Genomic DNA, 20,517 nt, shown 5'->3' with positions numbered 1-20,517 from the left:
CAGAATATGTTCAATACTGGCAGAGGCTGCACAGACACTCCAGGGACAGATGCTACTACTGTGGCTCAATTGTCACCACTCAGAAGCAGGAGGAACAAAGTCCACTGTGTGCTTTGGGGTCAGGATCACGTGACTTAACATTAGGGCCCCCCCTTTATAGCTGCAAAACAAATTTTGGGGCTCAAATAGAATTAGAGGTGTGTCTACCAACCTGTGTCTGCTGTTTTCATCTAAGTGTACGTGTCTGAAAGAGAATATGAGCTAATCACCCCAGGCTCTCTGTGTAGCACAGATAAGTCTCTAATCTTAACACATTTATGATAGACAAGATTAATTCCACCTGAAGTCTTAAATGTTGTTTGATTTAATGGTAAAAATCAGCCCAAACTTTACTCTTACTGATGCCTTCATAGTTTCTCTTTTCCTTTCTGCTTTTCAGAGACCTCCTGCATCAAGCTGAAGAAATAGTGAAGCTCATGAAAGAGAATCAGGTTTGTTTAAAGCACATGACAATTCAGAGAGCATGGTGTTGAAGCAGAAAAAGGGAGAAATGCGATTAAATACTTTAAACAGCGCTCAAAAATCTCTTCAGAATAGAAAATGCCATTTCTTGAGGTTAAAGGATTTTTGTCTTTCTGTTGTAAATAAGAATCAAGTCCATACCTTTCAAGTGCAGAGATTTGTTCTTGAAAGTATCCCACCTGGTTTATGTTTGTCAGAGTGGCTGAAGAGCTTGGTAGGAAAGCCAATGTGTTTGTTTTCTACTGGTTAAGGATGTGAGACCTCTGCTAGCTACGCTCCGTAACTGTGCCAGTGTTTCTGAGAAGCCAACCCCAAAATAATAATTTCTCAGTATTTGTCTCTTCCGTTTCCTCTTGGTCTTTTAGGATTGTATTTTCAAAAAGGACAGTAAAGACCTAGATATGCTTTGGGTGATGTTGGTTGTTGATGCTGTTGAGAGCATGAATTACCACTCATGGCCGAGTGCGTTGTAATTCCTGTCCTGGAGTTTTATACATTAATTTTTCTTCTATTCTTAACCCCGAGGCATGTTATTTTGTAAAATGGTCTTGACATAATGGGCAAATGTAGCTGCCAAGGTGATTCTGCTCTTGCATCTTCGCTCTACAGGGAGCTTATCAGAATGCTTGTACGTGGATTTAGCATACGTTTTTGTGGAACTGAGTGGTTCTAACCAATGCTCTTCAGGATTGGTGAGAACTGCCTAATAAACATAGCACAGCTGAGCAGGGCTTTAGCTCTCAGATTTTTGCTTCAGTCTTCATCCCACCAGTGTGACCCAGTCTCAGCAGTTCAGTAACGTTAACCCTGTCAGCAAGCTGCAACAGTGATAGAAAGAAGCAGCACCAAGCTCCTTGCTAAGCTGTGCATGCCCATGTTCTCCAACAGACTCTCCAATGGCAGCAGCAATTTCTGACTCTAACCTGAACTTATTATAGGTGTGTGTTCAGTTTTAGTTGCAGCATTTGCTGCCTAACCACCAACTTGCTGTCTGCTGTTGGGAAAAGCTGGATAGTTTGTCAAATGGAAGTGATCAGGGCGGCCAGGGTTGGGTCATGGACTACTGCTTAGTCTTGCTGATTGAAAGCCATAGCAAATCTTGTGTGAGAAAGGAAAATAGCAAATAGGTCTCTTATCATCCTATTCCTTTTAACTGTGTTTTGTTTTGTTTTTTTTTCCTCGCAGATGATGGACTTCCAAAATGACTGGAAACTGATCACAGTTTTTTTTAGTGCTGAAAACCCATGCTCTTCCTGTGCCTCCACACAACTGGTAAGCTTTTAATGAGGTGGTTTAGCCGTCAAGGCAGGTGGTTAAGACACTTTCCCAAGCTCTGCTCTCTGCCACAGTGAATGAAAGCAGTAGCTGGTTTTAGGATGTTGGAATGACTCTATCAAGTGATCTAAGCACCTGGCACACTTTTTTTATTTATAAACATGTACTTAATTTGTGATCCCAAGTCTGAGTTGCCTTAGTAGAACAGCTCTTTTCCATCTTCAAGTCTAAAGATACTTTTTTTCCCTATCCATGTCTTTTTTTTTTTTTTTTATATGTTAAGTTGTCTAATTATAGGCAGTTAAATTACAAAACTAATTCCATGGGTTTTTTTCTTGGTGCTTGCTAAGGCTGAATCCAGAATGTAGTGGTCTTTGGTAACACTTCAGTATGCAGCTCAACACACAGGGTTTGTGACTTTTGGCAAATTGATAACTTTGGTTTTTCTGCTAGTTTTGACTGCATTTCTCATCTCATTTACAGAAGAACTGCACATTGAACAATCTGGAACAACTTAAAGCTGTCTTGGATTTTTTGTATGAAAAAGTAAGGTTTATTCCTTGAATACCTGAATCCTTTGCTGATTTTTCTAGTCTCCCTTACTAGACTAGAGTTTGTACCACTGTTCAGGTGACTTAGAACACCATTCTTCTCATTGACTTCAATCCACTGGCTTCATTCATCATCAATAAGTGTTTTATTCATGCTTTTAAGAAACTGATGCATGCAAACAGAAAGGATGGATGGGTAACTGCTTCATTTTGCAACATGAGCTGATGTACCATTCAGTCTTTTGTTTGTTAAAGTGATTTCTATTAAAAAAAAGAGTACATCTGTCTAGGTATGAAAGTCATTCATGTTTAGCAGACCTGTTTGTGAAAATAACTGGTATCTAATTACTGGACATGTGGAGCTATTTAGGCTGTGTACAGGCTGCTAACTGCCTGGTGATGACTTGTACAGACCAGGGAAAACACCCATTAAAATATGTGTAATGGATCTTTTTACCTATTATGCATTCAAGATCTCAGCATTTCTAGAGGTTTTCTAGCTGGCTGAGCTAAGAATTATCTACTTATCTAGGATGGTTTCTGGGAAATGCTCTGCACTGAGCTTAGTCTACTAATGAGTAGTAGACTAGATGCATATATATAACTACTAAAGCACACTATTAACTGTTTATCTGAAGTATTTCAATAGCATCTTCCAAGAATTTTGTTTTGCTGGATTGAAGGCCTAAGGGGTATTCTAAACCTGCTACAGTTCAATTGCATTGGGCCACAACCACTTGTTTTTCTCATACTGATTTTAACAAATCTTGTGTACAGGTGAAGTTCCACCTACACATTCTCTTCAGATTCTCTCACTATTATTTCCAGAATCTGTTTATGTGCACTTGTAAAAGTGAAATATCATTATATAAATGGAAAGCTGCTTTCTTCTTGGGGGAGAGGTGGGGCACACGAGTGCTTATGCTGTTATTCAGGATGCTTCATCTCCAGCTTTGCATTGGTATGTTGCTACAAAAATGGTAGTTCCTAATTCATTTGAGGTCAATTGAGTTGGCTGGTGGCCACTTCTGTTATGTAAAATGAATTGCTGGGTCTCAGTCAAGAAGTCATGCTCATGGGTACTTCGTGAATGATGATTAACATTATTCTAGATGGCAGGCATAGGAGTAAGGTTCAGGGCAGACTTGGCAAAGACTTAGGTCATTGATTTTATGCAGGCAGAATCCCAAGCCAGAGGTAACGCATGTGAAACTGTAATTTACCGTTATCACTACTTGCTGATCTTTAACTGCAAATATAATGTGATTAATTTTTACTTTACCACTGCAGATTCCTAAGGCCTTCATAAATCTGGTGGATACCACTGACCTCACAACTTCCTGTCTTGCATGCCAAGATTACAATAATGCCAGGTAACAGAGGTTCCTTTAAATTCTTGACACTGTCTCCTGCTACTGTTCAGATATGTATATGTATTGACTTCATAACTGAACAGTTTTTCTGCCTTTAATACAAAAATATGTGAAAGATTTTTAGGTCTCCACTTTGTTTCTGATAAACTCCTGTGCAAGGCATATTTTTACCAGGAAGAGTTGGTGCTTTTAATCCTGCCAACTTGGATAGCATGTTTAAATATTACATCCTGTGGTGTGGTGGATTGACCCTGGCCGGCAGCTACAGCCTCTCACTCACTTTCCCCTTTACCACCCCCAAGCAGGACAGAGGAGAGACTAGGACGAACGAAAGCAAGAAACCTCATGGGTTGAGATAAAGGCAGTGTAATAGATGAAAGAAAAAGGGGGGAAAATAAGTTACGCAAAGGTAGTCACTCACCACCTCCCATGAATGAAGTCCAGCCAGTCTCCAAGCAACAGCAAACTTGGAAGCCACAATACCCCTCTTCTTCTTCCTTTACCTCAGTTTTTATTGCTCAGTGTGATGTTACATGGTATGGAATATCCCCTTGGCCAGTTCAGGTCAGCTGTCTCAGCTGTGTCCCTTCACAATTTCTTGCCCACCCCCAGCCTACTCTCTGGGCGGGTCAGAGTGGGGAAAAAGAGAAAGCCTCAAGGCTGTACAAACACTGTTCAGCAAAAGCCAAAGCATTGGTGTTATCAACAGTTTTAGCCACAAATCCAAAACACAGTACCATATGGGCTGCTATGAAGAAAGTTAACTCCATCCCAGCCAGACCCAGTACTGTGATTAAGGTCACAAGACTGCAGAGACTACCTACCCACAGCTCTTTAGTCAGTGTTACTTCTGCCCTGCAACTCTCAAGTCAAAAACTCTGAAGGCTCTTTAAAAGTTTAGGTTTTGGGGTATCCATGTTCACAAAAGGAATAACTGGTCTTAAAGCACATTGTTAAGTTATGTGAAAGCTACTACTTGGGCTTAGGGTATTGTAGGATGGAGAAAATCCAACTTTTCAATTCCTTATGGTAACTGCGTGCCTAGATGCTTTAATCTGTCTCCCTTTCTCAGTACCTTGTAACAGAAGTGTGAGTAGCTATGTCCCAATTTAGTACGGAGTAGGAGTGTGCACATGGACAGTTATGATGGAGTAGTTTACAGCTGATGAGACTACATTCCATCTTACTCCACAGTAATTTTTTTCCTGTGCCTATGGCATAAGACACTGTGTGTATTAATATAGTCATCCTGAAGCATTTCACAAGCTTTTCATGTATACAACTAGGGAGACAGTTCATCAGTCAAGAAAGGGGTCTGGCTGCTGCATAACCACATGCTTGACAACAAGGATAAGCAGAGGAGAAGTTTTCCTTGTCAAAAGCAATTGTGTGGAGCATTCTAGTTTATTTCTCCTGCACAGGCACTGTGAGACAGGTAGATGAGAGGTAGAAAAGATGGATTTAGGAAAATGGGCTTTGCCATATATTGAAGGCCTTAAAAAAAAAAAAAAAATCTGACTTTTTTCCTCTGAAGAATTTCTATATGTCCTTTTCAACTTAAGGCAATTTGCTTTCTTTTTGTCAGCGTGGTCTTGTGTAGCTGTGTTTATCTGGTTGAACAGTTCTACCAGTTTGCAAGTCTTGTACTTCGATGTTTGGTAAGCTCCTGGGTTCAACTCAGCCTCAAGCCCAGCTCGTCTCCCAGACAAAGGCCTTGGCATTTGGCTACCAAGTCCTCATTTTGAACTGTGCTTTGAGAGAAAATTGTAAGCCTATACCTAAAGATGACATTTCAAGCATCTAAGAGGAGAATAGTGGCTGACTTTCCCAGTCCCATGTCAGTACCTAACTTTCAGCATTGAAGTTTAGGACACAATAGGGATTTAAAGTTCTGTCCTTTATTAGTTTCTTACTAACTAGAAGTGTTGTCTGCTCTAAAAGTAGAGTGTGAATGACATTTTTAGGCATGTAATGCTCTTCATGTGTTGTATGAGGTTCTTCTGTTAGGATTGGGTAAGATTCTGGTTCTGAGTTCATATTTCTTTCACTTACCAACAGTGATAAAAGCACTTTAACAGAAAACTGCCATTTCATGGTTTAGCTAGAGTTCTGTGAAAAGGCAAGTGAGTCTGATCCTGACAGGTACTTACTGCTTATGTCTGCAAACCCCACAAAAAGGTTTCTCAGATTCCAGTCCATCCAGGCCTTTTCAACTGAGTATACCTTTGCTGGAACCAGACTAATCTTAAATGTATCTTATATTGTTCCTGTTTACAGCCTTAGGAGAAGGTCTGAGTTCTCCAACTAGTTGCAGAAATGTGCAGTATGCATATCTCACCTTGCAGGTCAGAAATTTGGCTGAAATAGGTTAGCTGCTCGGCAGTGTCTGGCCATCCTTTAGCATGTATAAGCTTTTGCAGCATTGAGCTTCCATCCACATTTCTAGATGGAGATCTTGTTGCCAAATAATAAGGCAGAAGTTCATTAGAAGTATTCTGAGTGTGTTCAATTTTCCTATATGACTATAGAGAGGGAAATATTTGAAAACTAGTGCACCTCCTATTTTAATCCTGAGCATGCTGCTAGCTTGTGAGATCCTGTGCTAATCAGAGTCTGGCATGTTTGTCATCTGAATAGGCTTTCAAATCAAGAAGCAATCCAAAGCTCTGGACATGAAAATATATATCATTCTATGTTTAGATCAAAAATTAGGTGGTTCCATGTAGCTTTCTCAATATATGCAACAATTTAGTCTTTCATGCTATGTGTCTTGCTTATTGAAAGTTCATAATGTTTTTCATTCTTTTCTGCAGCAATCCAGGCATGAATCAGTGCAATTCTGTTGGTGAGCACTTCACATTAGATGATAGAGTATTGAAGTGGTCCTACCAGGTATGGCATCTTCTGTGTTGCTTGGCTCTCATATAGCTAGACACAACTATTAGTTTTCCAGGTTTCCTTTTTTTTCCTTTTCCTTTTTACCACATGTCCACAGCAATCCTGATCATTTTATTACATCAGGAACTTGGAGATAAGTTCTGTCTATACCTGAGCAATCTTAGTATCTCTTGAAGTTTCTAATGACTATATAGTTTTTTGCAGCTTCATGTTTGTCATATCCCATCAGACAAATGATCCATCTTGTCTAGTAACCTGGCACATGATTTAGAAGATGGAAACCTTCTGTTAAGACAAAGATAGTTCTGCTGGAATTCCTTTTAACAATGATAGGGAGGCATGATATTTCATTGCCTTGCTAAGCTTGCTGCTTTTTCAAAGAAAAGTATGGTAAATCAGTGTAGCTTTCTCATAGCTACAAGGAGTTTCCAATGACTGTGTAAGAAGTTTTCATTAAATTACTGTCTTTGTTCAGGATTACAGAATTTAATTATTGTGGTTTATAAGGGATGGAGATAATCTTAGTTCACTCTGAGCCCTGACAAAGTGCACATATATTATACTCTCTACCCAATAATACTCATCTGATGAAATGTTTGTCTATTCAGGATGCTTGGGAAAAACTGCTGGAGTCTGAGAGGTATGATCAAAAGGATGACTTCACTGTCGTTCTTCAGCCTTCTTTCCAAGAAAGAAATCTGCTGCTCAGACCAGTGAGTAAAACTGAGTTGCTCCATTCTTTCTGGACTGTATCTGCTGAGATTGAGTGCAATATTCAACTGGGTCTTTCCTGTCTAGGCTGTATGCAATGCCAGGAGATGAAGGCAGTCAGGCTCATGCAGAACACACTTCAGGATCAGACACAGAGGTCCTGGGAGTGGAGCTTGCTTCAGACAGTGTCAGTCAGAGATCCTGGATTTTTTGAATGCTATGTTCCTTGGAGAAATGAAGTCATAGCACTCTGTCATGAGTGTCAGGAAACTGTCAGTGCTGCTTATTTTTCCATATCTTTGCAGTCATCAGCTCATTCATTCCTGATTATGCTCACAAGTGTCTGGAAACAAAGGAAAAAAGTGGGTAAAAAGAAGTATTTAAAAATGAATAGTGGGAGAAAAGATAAAGGTTTTGTAAACTCTGTTGGAAAGTAGAGTTACCACCCTGCAATGAGGTTAATGCAGTCTGGGAAACCGGGAATGAATTTTGTCCAGATTTTATATTTGGTATAGCCAGTGGGGAATGAATATAGACAGGGTTGCCTGGGATGTCAGACATGATTTTGCCACAGGTGATCTATAAAAGGCAGTTCAAAGGACAAGGTCGTCTGAGACCTGGCAACGAAGAAGGGAAAATATCACTTACTAGATAATTGTAGAATCATTATGGCTGAAAAAGACCTTTAAGATCATCAAGTCCAACGATTATCTAACTCTGCCAGGCCCACTTCTAAACCATGTCCCTGAGCACCATGTCTAGACGCTTTTAAATACATCCAAGGATGGCGATTCAACCACTTCCCTGGGCAGCCTGTTCCAGTCTTTGATAACCCTTTCAGTGCAGATGTTTTTCCTAATATCTAACCTAAACCTCCCCTGGTGCAACTTGATGCCATTTCCTCTTGTCCTATCGGTTTTAACTTGTGAGAAGAGACCAATGCTCACCTCTCTACAGCCTCCTTTCAGGTAGTTGTAGAGAACATTAAGGTCTCTCCTCAGCCTCCTTTTCTTCAGACTAAACAACCCGAAGTCCCTCAGCTGCTCCTCATAAGACCTATTCCCAAGACCCTTCACCAGCTTCGTTGCCCTTTTCTGGACCCTCTCCAGCACCTCAATGTCCACCTTATACTGTGGCGCCCAAAATTGAACACAGTACTCAAGGTGTGGCCTCACCAGTGCCGAGTACGGTGGGACAATCACTTCTCTAGCCCTGCTGGCTACACTATTCCTGATGCAGGCCAGGATGCTGTTGGCTGCCTTGGCCACCTGGGCACACTGCTGGCTCATGTTCAGCTGGCTGTCAATCAACACTCCCAGGTCCTTTTCTGCCAGGCAGCTTTTCAGCCACTTCTCCCCAAGCCTGTAGCATTGCATGGGGTTGTTGTGGCCCAAGTGCAGAACTCGGCACTTGGCCTTGTCCTCAAGTCTTTGTCCTATGAGAGGCCTCATAGTATTGGCCTCAGCCCATCAATCCAGCCTATCCAGGTCCCTCTGAAGAGCCCTCCTACACTCAAGCAGATCAATGCTCCCACCTAACTTGGTGTTGTCTGCAAACTTACTGAGGGTGCTCTCAATCCCCTCATCAAGATCATTAATAAAGATATTAAACAGGAGCAGCCCCAACATTGAGCCCTGTGGAACACCACTAGTGACCAGCCGTCAACTAGATTTAGCTCCATTCACTACCACTCTCTGGGCCTGGCCATCTAGCCAAGGTTTGATCCAGCAGAGTGTATGCCTGTCCAAGCCTTGGGAAGCCAGTTTTTTCATGAGAATGCTGTGGGGAACAGTATTGAAGGCTTTACTGAAGTCTAGGTAAATAACATCTGCAGCCTTTCCCTTGTCTACCAAGTGGGTCACCTTGTCATAGAAGGAGATCAGGTTTGTTAAGCAGGACCTGCCCTTCGTGAACCTGTGTTGACTGGGCTTGATCATCTGGTTGTCCTGTAAATAGTATGTGATGGCATTTGAGATGATCTGCTCTGGCACCGAGGTCAGACTGACAGGTCTGTAGCTCCCCGGATCCTCTTTCTGGCCCTTCTTATAGATGGGTGTCAGATCTGCTAATCTCTGGTCCATTGGGACCTCCCTGGTTAGCCAGGACAACTGATAAATTATGAAGAGTGGTCTAGTGAGCACATCCACCAACACCTTCAGCACTCTTGGGTGTAACCCAAGTGGTGTACTCATCAAGGGCCTGGGTACCCAACAACCAACTGGTCCCACTATTAAAGACTGAGACAAAGAAGGCATTTAGTACCTCATCCTTTTCCTCATCCTTTGTCACTGTGTTTCCCCCTGCATCCAATAAAGGATGGTTCACTCAGACCAAGGTATCAAAATCCAACATGTAACACCAGCTGGTTATTTGTAAAATAGGTTGGTGGTAAGTCACGGTCTGATTCCTGGGCATCATAACAGCTCCTTGAATTTTTGGTAATTCCATTGCTTTCCTCAGCTCAGTATCGGAATAAAATGGACTGGGAAAAGAAATTTGTCTTCCAGGAAGGTTGTGGTCTGCTGTGTTGTGAAATATTTCTTTGCTGCTTTGTCTTCTTATGCCAGGCTTGCTTTGTCAATGTGGTCCATGTGCAAATGGCAGACTTTTAACTTTCATAGCATTACTTTCTCTCTTAGTAAATTGCTCTATTATTGCCTTAAATGCCATCTTATGTCATAGATGGATTCATTATTTCTTCTAATTTGTGGTATGCCTGCAGGCTACCATGTGCAATCTTTCAACCTCTCCCAACAGTCACTTTCTTTTAAAAATAAGCATGATCTCTTCTGCATGCTCTGACTATTTAAATGCATGTAGGTTTTAGCTAGAAGAACTGTTGTTTATTCCAAATCATTCATGTGATCACATCTGCTTGTTTCCCTGATCTGCTGTATGTCACTATTGTGATTGGGCTTTGCTGTTGCTCTGGTCTTCTTGCGGTACAGCAATTGCTTAGAGGAACAGCATCTGTTCTGTTTTTACACACCAACAGTAACTGAGATCAGCCACAAATGGCTTAATGACAGTACCAGAGGTTGATATTCTAGTGGATATTATTTTATAGAATGAGACCTTTTGTGGCTGAATGTCTCATCTTTTCATATCCTTAAGTGTTTTCTTATTCTTGAAATGCTTTCTCCTTCAGGGTAGGGATGGTTTCACTACCACATCAAAGACACAAGTGGAAACTCTGGAAGAAGATTATATTTTCATGGCTGTGGGCCTCTGGAACAACATGGTGAGCAGTACCACAAACACTGTTGCTTACTGGACTTAGTATGGGAGCTTGGTAGCAACTCCACACTAACCAGACTGAGTAGCAAGGAGGGAGGGGAAGGAAGAATATAGGAAAGAAACATCCCATGATTGCTATCCTCAGCTGTGCAGAGAGACTTCTCTCAAATAACGCTAAATGTCCTACACTCCCAAAACAAATCTCTTGCTGTTCTGTGGCTGCTACTTAATATCAAGAGCTTTTTAGAAAGGTTTCCAAAGTAGCCCTTTGGGAAGTCTTAGGGAGTAAATGGGCTGTGACAGACCCTTCTCTTGCTGGTCTCACCTCTGTGACACAGCAGCACAGTGACAACTGAGGCTCATCCTACCCTGAGATTATAGCAACTACACTCTTCTGTTGCCTCTGTTCTGTATCCATCCCTGTCTTTACTAATGAGTCTCATAAGGTTGTGTCCTCCTTAACCATCATCCTTTTGCTGCTCTTGCTCATACTAAGAAGGTGATAGATAGCCTTGAGGAGCTCTTATTACTTCCTTGAGAGCTGGACGTCCTACCCAGCTGAGGAAAGCCCCAACAAATGGTGCCTAATGCAAGGGAGAGGGTGTCTGAGAGAAACGTGGACTCTCTGACCCACTTGAGCTTGAACACAGTGACTAGTTCTGTAGGTGGCTGTTGCCTTCCACAGACTCGAGCTGCTGACACAGGCCATTTATGTGTGTGAATGAGTGGATGCATGTACAGCTGGAAGGGTTTACATTTTAAAATTGATGACGGGGGCAAGTGAAGAAATGGGAGTTGCTTTTCAATATGCATGAGACAAAAAAAGCAGGTACGTGGTTTGGGGCTCACCAGAGCAAAGTAGGACATTTCTGCTTGGTGAATATTATGTTTAGTTATGCCCTGATGTCAGTGCCTTTAGAGAAGATGTTGATTTTACTGTTCCTTCTGACTTCCAAAATTTTCTGCCTTTTTTTCTAATAACCTTCTTATAACACATAGATTCTTTTTAATTAAAAAAGATTATGCAATGGCCAATTAAGTTAAAGATAAAAGACTGACTTTTTTTTCTTGTTTTGCAGTCCACATATTAATAAGACTTTCATTTGAGAGCACCTACTATTCCCGTGTCTGTCCAAATTATCCTAAGCATGAAGGAAAAAGTCTATACTGCAACTGCATTTTAGTAAACCACGTTTAAAACAAATCCATGCAGATCGGCACGTTCTTGTTTCCTTTTATGCTAATTCTGGCAGTAGTAATGCTGTTGTAGCCCTGATCATTTAAAGAAGTAGGATTTGCAGGAAGAGGCTTTTATTCAACCAGATGATATAGCTGGAAAAATCCTAAAGTCACTCTAATAAAAGATGTTATCTTTTAGTAAAAGTTAGTAGGACTTTAGTTAGTATGAGCCAAAGAGTTAAAAATTGATCAGCGGTTGAAGCTCTAACCTTGGAACCAATGTGCTGAATCCAGTTATCTCCTTTGTTGTTATCTGTGACATTCCTCATGATGATGTCAAAGTTCCTATCTCAGTTCCTCTATCGTAAAATAGATGCCATGATAAGATGCATGTTGACTTCTTTATTGTTCTTTCGCCTTGCCCTCACTAGGCAATTAGTTTCATTAGTCAAATGAGCAAAGTCAGGTTCCTGAAGTGTGAATTAAACATTCCATCTGTTTCTGGCAGTTCTCTGTTAGGAAACTGAGTGAGTTACTTTAACTGCCCATGTCTCGCTGTCCCCATCAGTATTGGAGATACTTACCTAAATCACACAGTTACCATCATTTAAATATGATCTGTAAGACACTAGAAAGTGGTGGCATATCCTCAGATACTAACCATTATAAATATTAAACTTAGTCGGGAGCAAGCCACACAAAGTATGAACATCTAGTTTGCTGTGAAAAGTGGCCTTTTACATCTGCTTAGCATGGTTTTTCAATCAGCAAATTTTTAAAATGAAATCCTAAACATTCTTCTAGCTAGTGCAGAAAATGAATGCTTCAGACTGGAGAGGGACCACAGTGCCACCCGTTTGCCAGCCTCTTTTGTGCCTTTCTAGCAGGAATTGTTTGGGTCCAACTGAACTAAACTTGTCAGGATCTGAGATCCATCTAACTGTAGTGATTGATCAGCCTGAACTAGTATGTTTTCTAGGGCTTATCAGTTGGAAACTGACCTCCAGCTTTGAGTAATGTTCTTTTTTTAAAAAAAAAAAATATCAGATTCTGCAATTAGCAGATTTCATGTGCTTCTAATGGGATTCACTTTCATTTTTTCCTGTCTAGACTACAGTGGGTTGTTACCCACCACCACCCCACACCCCCCGGCTTCTTGCTATCCAGCTTTTTAGATTTCAGTTTATGCAGAATGCCAATACTATGTATCTTGAATATTTTTTACAAGAATTTGTGACAGTATCATCTCCATTCTGAAACAGCTAGATTGCCTCCTTCAAATCCAGGCTCTGTAGTAGGGGATTCCTCTTCTGAAGTTTAATAACTCATGCAAACATACGCAGTTAACCCAGCACTGATTTCTGCTTCCTGCCCTCTGAAATTCTTACACTTATTTTGCAATAAATTCCTTCTGTCATTTCAGAGTTGTTTTTTTTTTCTCTGCAGCTTCTGCCAGCAGAAGAGCCTTCCTCTTTCCCTCTGCTTCGTTTTTGTGTCCATAATTCTCCCTTGTCTACACAGACTTTATTTTGCCTCCTGGTCTCTGTCCTTGAGCATGCCATTCTTTGGGGTGTTACCTGTTCTTGTCACTTTATCTGCTAGGGGCATTTTGTGGAAATGGCAGAGGTGAAAAACTGTGTAACTGTGTTAGGGCCACTTATCCAGTTTCAGGCAGTGAGCATGCTGGGCAGCCACCAGAACCCGGATAGTTGTCATAAAGGAGGCAAATACCAACTTTGCTTTATTTCAGTGTTTTTACTCAGTGTGAGGTGGTTCTTCTAGTGAGGGGACAGCCTAGGTGATCTGGAGGAAGAGCAAAATGTGGCAAAACCACATCTTGCTACTGGTTTGAAGGGAGACTACAGGAATGATAGTATTCCTTTCACAACTCCTTTTCCCCTCTGTTTTCCTGCCTCGTCTTTGTTTTAGTGGAATTTTCTTAGTCCAGCTGGCAGTCGTCAGAAAGGCACCTCTCTGGGTAGGTTCCTTGTCTGCCTGTGATGGTATTCTGGTATGATGTAAAAGCACATGATATGAAAGATGCTTTCAGTGTAAAAAGCGCTGGCACATGTCCTCACCCAGTAAAGGTCGCTCTAGTTCTACTGGGAAGTCCAGCTAATGGTGTATGCTGACTGCTTTAAAACCAGAGCAAACAAACGCACAATGCAGTATTGGGAACTGATAGGAAATCAAGATCATGACTTGTCAAGCAGCAAACACAGCAGAATGAGGAGGTGCCAGAGAACTGCATTCAGAGCGTTTCCCTCCTCCTGCTGTCTGCCAGGCTTCCCTTACCTTGTTTGGAGTCTTGGTAGCAGCCTCTTTCTTGGAATGATTACCTGTTTATTGGCCAAAGGGCAAAACCTTGAAAATCTAGTGGTAATTGGCAGTTGGACTGCATTTCAGTATGGCTGAAAAGAAGCTGAGTTAGCAGGTGCTAAGGACTTGTCCTAGGCATGGCTAGATATTTTACCAAAGCATTTCTAGCTATCTAGGAGCTATGCGATTCATATACTAAGCACAGCCGTGAATAGTCAGCAAAATGACATTTGGTAGCTAGGAAAAGCTGAGGTAGGTTGGTTGTTTACTTGGATAGCTTTGATATTTACCACAGAGAGCTTAATTGATTAATTTTGGCAAATGCCTACAATTTTACCTCTGGAAATATATCCAGGGGCACAGCTCCTTTCATGAGTGTAAAGAATTTAGACAAGAAGCTCTTGCTCTTGTGTTTGGCATTCTTTTGCATAACAGAAAAGACCACAAAAACCTGTCCTCCAACCAAGAGAGGAACTGAAACCAGGCACGAACCTGAATGGGAACACCACCACAGGAGGATGCCAGTGCATCTCTTCTGCGTTCAGGGGTTTACATCGACTTAGAAACTGCTGCAGTACCAGAGCAGAGGCGCATGCTAACCAGCCTACAAGACAGGTGTCCTAGAATTCAGGGGAGGCTTTGGCTGACCACAATGCAAGCTTGGTGCCCTATTTCCTGACAAGGGCCTTGGAGCTCTGCTGCATGGGAGCTGTCGGTCTCTGCTAGGAGAACAGTGTCTCTGAGCCGTCAGGAACAAATTGCCTCCTGGAGAAATTTGTTGTCATCACCCAACTCCCAACAACATACAGGTGTCTAATACTTGTTTGAAATTCATTCCTACCCAAGAAATATCACCGCTGTCCCATGTTCTGTGGGATCACTCTGTGCTGGAAGAAGAATATTTTCTTTTCAGAATGTCATTAAATAGCTACTTTGTTTTGTCCTAGGAGGTTGAGAAAGTACCAGCTCCCAATGTATCTTTTCTCTGAGCTTCATTATTTTGCATGTTTTGGGGGCATTCCTTTTATTCCTCTCTCTCACAGAAAAGCACTGTCTCTGTTTCTTCAAATGCTTCTTTCAAAGAATATCAAGCTCTGTAACCCCCTTCCCTATTTCTCTGAATTTTCCTATTATTTTCACTGATGCATCAACCAAAACAGAATATAACGTTCTTGCCCAGGATGTATCTGTGATGTCAAGCCTGTTGCTGTATTTTTTCAGTGCCTTCAACCCTGTTTCTTCTGTAGTCTGCTGCTTCTGGCAGCTGCTGCTGCTGGTGCAAACTGAGCAGATATTCACTGAGCAATATGAAACAGTGGCCAATTCCTTTGGGTGTGATTGCAATTTAATTAGCACCCAGCAAGCTGCCTGAACAGGTGAAGTGATTCCTTGTGGTATTTACCATTTTGTGCTGTCAGTATTGAGTTTTGAATCATTCCATAATATTTCATTAATAACAATCCCTTCTCCATCTTGTTAGAAGGTGGCCAACAAATATAAATATTATCAAGCCTCTGTGCAGAGTTGGAGTGTGCCTTTTCATGTTGTCTAATGTGTGAAAACATAGATGAGGACATAGTTCTGGGAGGTGGGATAAATTACTAAGCTTGTAGTTGCACGGTCTACAGCCACCAGAGGATTGGTGCGTGATCTTAATATGTTACATCCTATGTTTCTGGGTTTGCTGCAAAATGAATTGCAGCAGAGGAAGCACATAAAGATAGTGCTCATAAGACAGAAGGAAAAAAGTTAATGCAACATGAATATATCGCCAAGCGGAAGATTTTTAGTTTTATATTTATATTAGGGTTTTTGTACTTTCTGCTTCTGAGGTAAAGTGATGTGGACTCACCCAAGCCTTCAGTGTATAATCTGAGTCAAAACTGCATTTTCCAAGGAGTTTCAGTAATGCCATTTTCACTTCAAAGTTTCATCCTACTCAGAGTTGCTTTTCCTCCCACACAAAAGTCTTTAGTTTCCATATACTTTTGTATGAAAACTATAAACTGTAGAAAGCTGAAGAAAGATCTCCCAGCAGTGCCTTCCTCAAATGTTTGTAAGCATGGTTTCACAGCCTGGGAGAAGACAAAAAACATGTGGCGGATGAGCCCTGGGAGGATGGACAGACTGCTGCCACAGACTGTTGTCACCTGGCAGCAGAGCTGTGGCAACCCACCTTTTGTTTTCTCATACTCAGCCCAGCTGGGAAGCAAACTTTGCCGAGATTTGCAAGCCAGTTTTAAACTGCATACCATAAGGGAGGAAAACTAATCATAAGGGTGGCTTAAGCTATGCTCTTCTAGAGCATCTCTACAGTTGAGCTGAGTGTGGTTGAGCTGATAAATAGCGACTTGATTGGAAGCAGGTGAATTCTGTTGTATGAGATCAGTGCCTTGTGGGGAAAAAACACTTATAGGTTCCTCATTCCCCACAGCGGAGTTAATGTGTGGATGCTTGTTTTAACAATGATGGGATGACAGCCTGATCATGTGAGAGGCCTTGTTTTCAGTTCCTTGCTTTTGTAGGTATACATGTGGTATGTTATACATAGATAAATATTTATCATAAGCAAAACAAGTTTTTAAATATATATGGACCTGATGGAAAACTCCTGGCACTAGAGCCTTTGCATTGCTGCTGTTCTTCCTGCCCCCCCCCCATGTGTACAATTCATCTGTTCTCTTCCTTTCCAGATGGAGCCAGTTGGACAGAAGCAGCACTATGATTTTACAAAAACGCTTCAGGTCCTATGTCCATCTCAGGTAAAAGGGTTTTCTTATTCCTTTGAGATTTTATTTAGTCTCTGCAGAATTTCTAAGTCTTCGAATACTGTTGTCATCGTCTTCTGAAGTTCTTGGGAATGTGCATTTACCCAAGATATTGCACTGTTAAAAAAATCAGTGTTCTTAAAGTTCATTGGCACAAACTCTTTATTTTCTAAAGATGAAATTCTGAAAACAATAAATTTTGGTAAAATTTAGTTAAATAGTCTTACTGTGTCAGATTTTTTTTTTAATTCAAAATAAACTCAGATTAGCTAGTTACATTAATTCAGGGGTCAGTATTAAAATCTGATTTAAATCTGCTATTAAAACCACAACATTAAATTCAATCTGTGTATTTTATATAATTTAGCTTTTCTGTGATTTGACTTTGTCTGCTGCCAGTTTTAACTATTTCAGTCCCTGGAACTGTCAATAGCCCACTAGTATCTTCAGGGTCTGAGCATCTCTGGTTCAAAGAACGGGTTCTTGAATGTTTTTGCATTTAAGGTCTAACTTGAATAATTTGATAGTGATAAAATATTACTGGCATCCAAAATCCTCACTGAACAGCAATTAAAGCATCAAAGAGATGGAATTATGTGTTTTGTTTGATGTCAGGTTTAAGGCAAGAGGTGGTGCTGTGCCTAAAGCATACCAGGGCTTAATTTTCAGGTCTAACCTGGTTTACTTCACTAGTGCAATGTTCATTCAAAAAATTAATGCTGTAAAGATTTTCTTATCTTGGAGAATCTAGCCAGAAGACTTTAACATCAGCTGACTGTGTTTCCACTAGTGTTGGTAAACATACTCTCTTCACTCTGCAGGAAAATCCGTATTTCTTCACATACAGAAATAGTAACTACTCATCTTCCCCAGAGACATCAAACACCAAAGAAATATCTCAGGTATAGTACTGTTTGCATCATATAGACTAAATGTATTCCAGGAGAAGTGGGACACGTGGGTGAGAGTGTGTTGTAGCATAATTAAACAATGATACCTGGGAAAACTAAATACAAAGCTCCAGCTCTTTATTTCCATGCTTGACTAAATAGTCAGATGCTTAATAGCACATTTTCTCCTTGGTGGATTTTGTATAGTGTGATTTAAGGTAGATGTGTTCAGCCAGCCTAAACTAAGTCTTGCCTTCACTGTTAAGAACCTTTTTTAAACATCTGGGTAACAGTGTTAATTTCCCTGAGATAAGAAGATAGTGAAAATGGAGATACTTAGTCCTAGAGGAAACTAGATCAGATCAGCATGACACCACTGTGTGGGTCTGATTTAATCTGGTTTATGCCATAGTAAAACTGAAGAACAATGGATTTTTCATTTTTCTTTTTTTGTGAGATAGTTGCAGAGAGAAACAACCATGCTTTTTTTTAGTCACGGTACTCTGAGCAGAACTTGGTGCTCCCAAGCAGCTACAGAGAGGGGCGGTAATGCTCATTTTCCTGCCCCAGAACACAGTGTCTAGACCACATCTACGCTTGAAATGGCCTATACATCATTGGAATACACATCTCTCCTCTCATTTTAATATAATGCTAACAGTTTTGTTAGTTACTCGGAGCGTATAGACCTCTGCCTGGGGCAATGGTACCTACTATTGATTTTTGGTAGTAGTTACGGTGTGGGAGACAAGAAGCGACATTGTGTTATGTTTGTGGGTTGTGGGTTTGTGTTTTGGGTTTTTTTGTTGATTTTTTTTTTTTTAATTAAAAAAAAACAAAATGGAGAACTGGGACAAGGCACACAAGTTTCTTTTCCCTAGGCAAGTTAGCCTGCTTGAGGAGTTCTGTAAAGAAATTTTGACATGTCCTTGGGTCTTGTGCAAAGACAGTTTCTCACACAGTTTCTTGCAAAAAGATGTGAGCTCACCTAGCTCAGAGTATGGCCACACAAAATGTTGCATAGCTGAACACAGCATGGCACAGAGTCTGAAATAACTGGCCCCACTGGTAGGCAAGAGCCGTGCTGCACTAATATGGCCATGCTACTTCTGAGCAGACTGAGCTTTTGTCTGCCTTCAAAGGGCAATTGTAGGCACAGCCTGAGGACAGGCTGAGCTGGGTACATGTATATAAAGTATGTGGGAAATTCGTTAATCTAATGCTCTGAAACATAAATGGTTTGTCATGACCAGCGTATAGCGAGTCTGATGCAAAGTTTTGCCCTGTCTGTCTTTGCAGGAGAGGATTTATGGAACAAATATTCCATGTTTTGACCGGGAACCCTCTGATACAGTTCCGGTTTCAGGTACAGTCCTATGCAATTTTATTTTAGGGCTACTCCATTTGATGATGGAAGTGGAACAGGAACTGGGTTTAGTTAAGAAAGGTACACTTTTCTTTGAAGCAGTGCATTCTATTCACTGTGGTTTTTAAGATCCTTTTTGGAACAATGTGAGTAGTTGTATGCAAGATGCAAGTTCTCCCTCAAGGATGGTGAAAACTTATGCAACTGTACCTTCCATGTACAAACAAATAAGTGACAGTGGAAAAGATGAGGTAGTCAGGTGTTTCAATTTCAGGGAGGGGAAAACTGTGTATGTACGGAGTAGGGGCTTTTGTCAGTGCAGTCCGGGGTGCAAAAAGCCACGTGGAATTCTGTCCCTGTGTGGGTTTTGTCTTCCCTCAGCTGTGATGGTCTGCAAAGTTCCACCCTATGTGGGCACTGGAGCTGTGCCTGCTTTTCAGTCATTTCCACAGGTTAAAAGGAATTTGAGTAAGCACAGATGCAAGACTGAAATCTTACTGCCTCCCTTGTTGCTGTAGCTTGATGCTCAGCTACGGTACCAAGAACCATTTCTGATTTGATGCCTGTCAGTGTCTGTCGTTCTGAGCTGATGCTGTCATGAGTATTGAAATGCTGTCTTTGCAATACTCCGTGCTTATTCCAAGGAAAAATTCTGATAACCATCACAATTTGAAGCTTGCTTTATTTCCTCTTTCCCTTACACTACTTTTATTTTTTATTTATCAGTTCATAATTTGAAACCGGCAGATATTCGGGTGATTGCTGCCCTGGGAGATTCACTCACAGTAAGTAAAGATCACTGGACAACCATGGTTAAAGCAAGTAATGAAAAGCATTTCTGAATTTTTAACCCAAGAAATAGAATATATACAGTTACACCCTATTGAGCCAAACTTGTTTTTCACATATTCTTTTCCATACTTCACCTTGACTGACTGGTAATCGGACCATGAGTCTAATCTGAGTGCACAGTTTCCATTTAAAGTCCATGAGAGTGCCACACAAGGAAGAGGCACAAGATTAGATTGCGCTGCAGCAAACCCAGCCTCCTAGAGTGGACTTGCAACAATTGCTTTTCTTTATTGATTCTAGGCAGCTCCAAGGTATTTGCCTTCAAAGCTATTAGTAAGCAGCATAAATAGAAAGAATATACTATCTAAATATGTGAGTAAATTTGCAACAAATCATTAGGTGTGTGAAGTGTAACTTACATTGAGATTATTTTTAACACTGTTTCTGGAACTACGTAAACTTGTTGCCCCTAGACTGCCTGTGATTCTCCAATCAGTGGTGACTGCTTTGTTGCACATATCATAATTCATGTTCCTTATGTGTTCTGTGCTAATTACCACATTAAATCCTCATAGTCTCCTTTCTTGGGGAAACCGGGGGAGTGAAGACATAAAATCACCGCACCACTTTTTAATG

The 20,517-nt window shown here is 41.0% G+C and overlaps 1 protein-coding gene across 1 annotated transcript in view; it reads left to right on the top strand.

Moving 5' to 3' along the window:
- Window positions 1-20,517, top strand: part of PLB1 (phospholipase B1) — a gene marked incomplete at its 5' end in the record, with an annotated part of 83,965 nt that overhangs the window by 9,396 nt on the left and 54,052 nt on the right. The window contains 11 exons of the mRNA XM_082481908.1: window positions 440-491; window positions 1,708-1,794; window positions 2,281-2,343; window positions 3,639-3,721; window positions 6,535-6,613; window positions 7,228-7,332; window positions 10,479-10,571; window positions 16,759-16,827; window positions 17,655-17,735; window positions 19,023-19,089; window positions 19,816-19,874. Coding sequence (XP_082338034.1) covers window positions 440-491; window positions 1,708-1,794; window positions 2,281-2,343; window positions 3,639-3,721; window positions 6,535-6,613; window positions 7,228-7,332; window positions 10,479-10,571; window positions 16,759-16,827; window positions 17,655-17,735; window positions 19,023-19,089; window positions 19,816-19,874 — 838 coding nt within the window. The remainder of the gene's footprint in view (window positions 1-439; window positions 492-1,707; window positions 1,795-2,280; window positions 2,344-3,638; window positions 3,722-6,534; window positions 6,614-7,227; window positions 7,333-10,478; window positions 10,572-16,758; window positions 16,828-17,654; window positions 17,736-19,022; window positions 19,090-19,815; window positions 19,875-20,517) is intronic.

This window comes from Vanellus vanellus (assembly GCF_965231255.1).
Source record: "Vanellus vanellus genome assembly, chromosome: 3".
NCBI classification, from domain to species: domain Eukaryota; kingdom Metazoa; phylum Chordata; class Aves; order Charadriiformes; family Charadriidae; genus Vanellus; species Vanellus vanellus.
The sequence above is the reverse complement of the archived record's forward strand: the minus strand, read 5'-3'. Positions and strand labels throughout refer to the sequence as shown.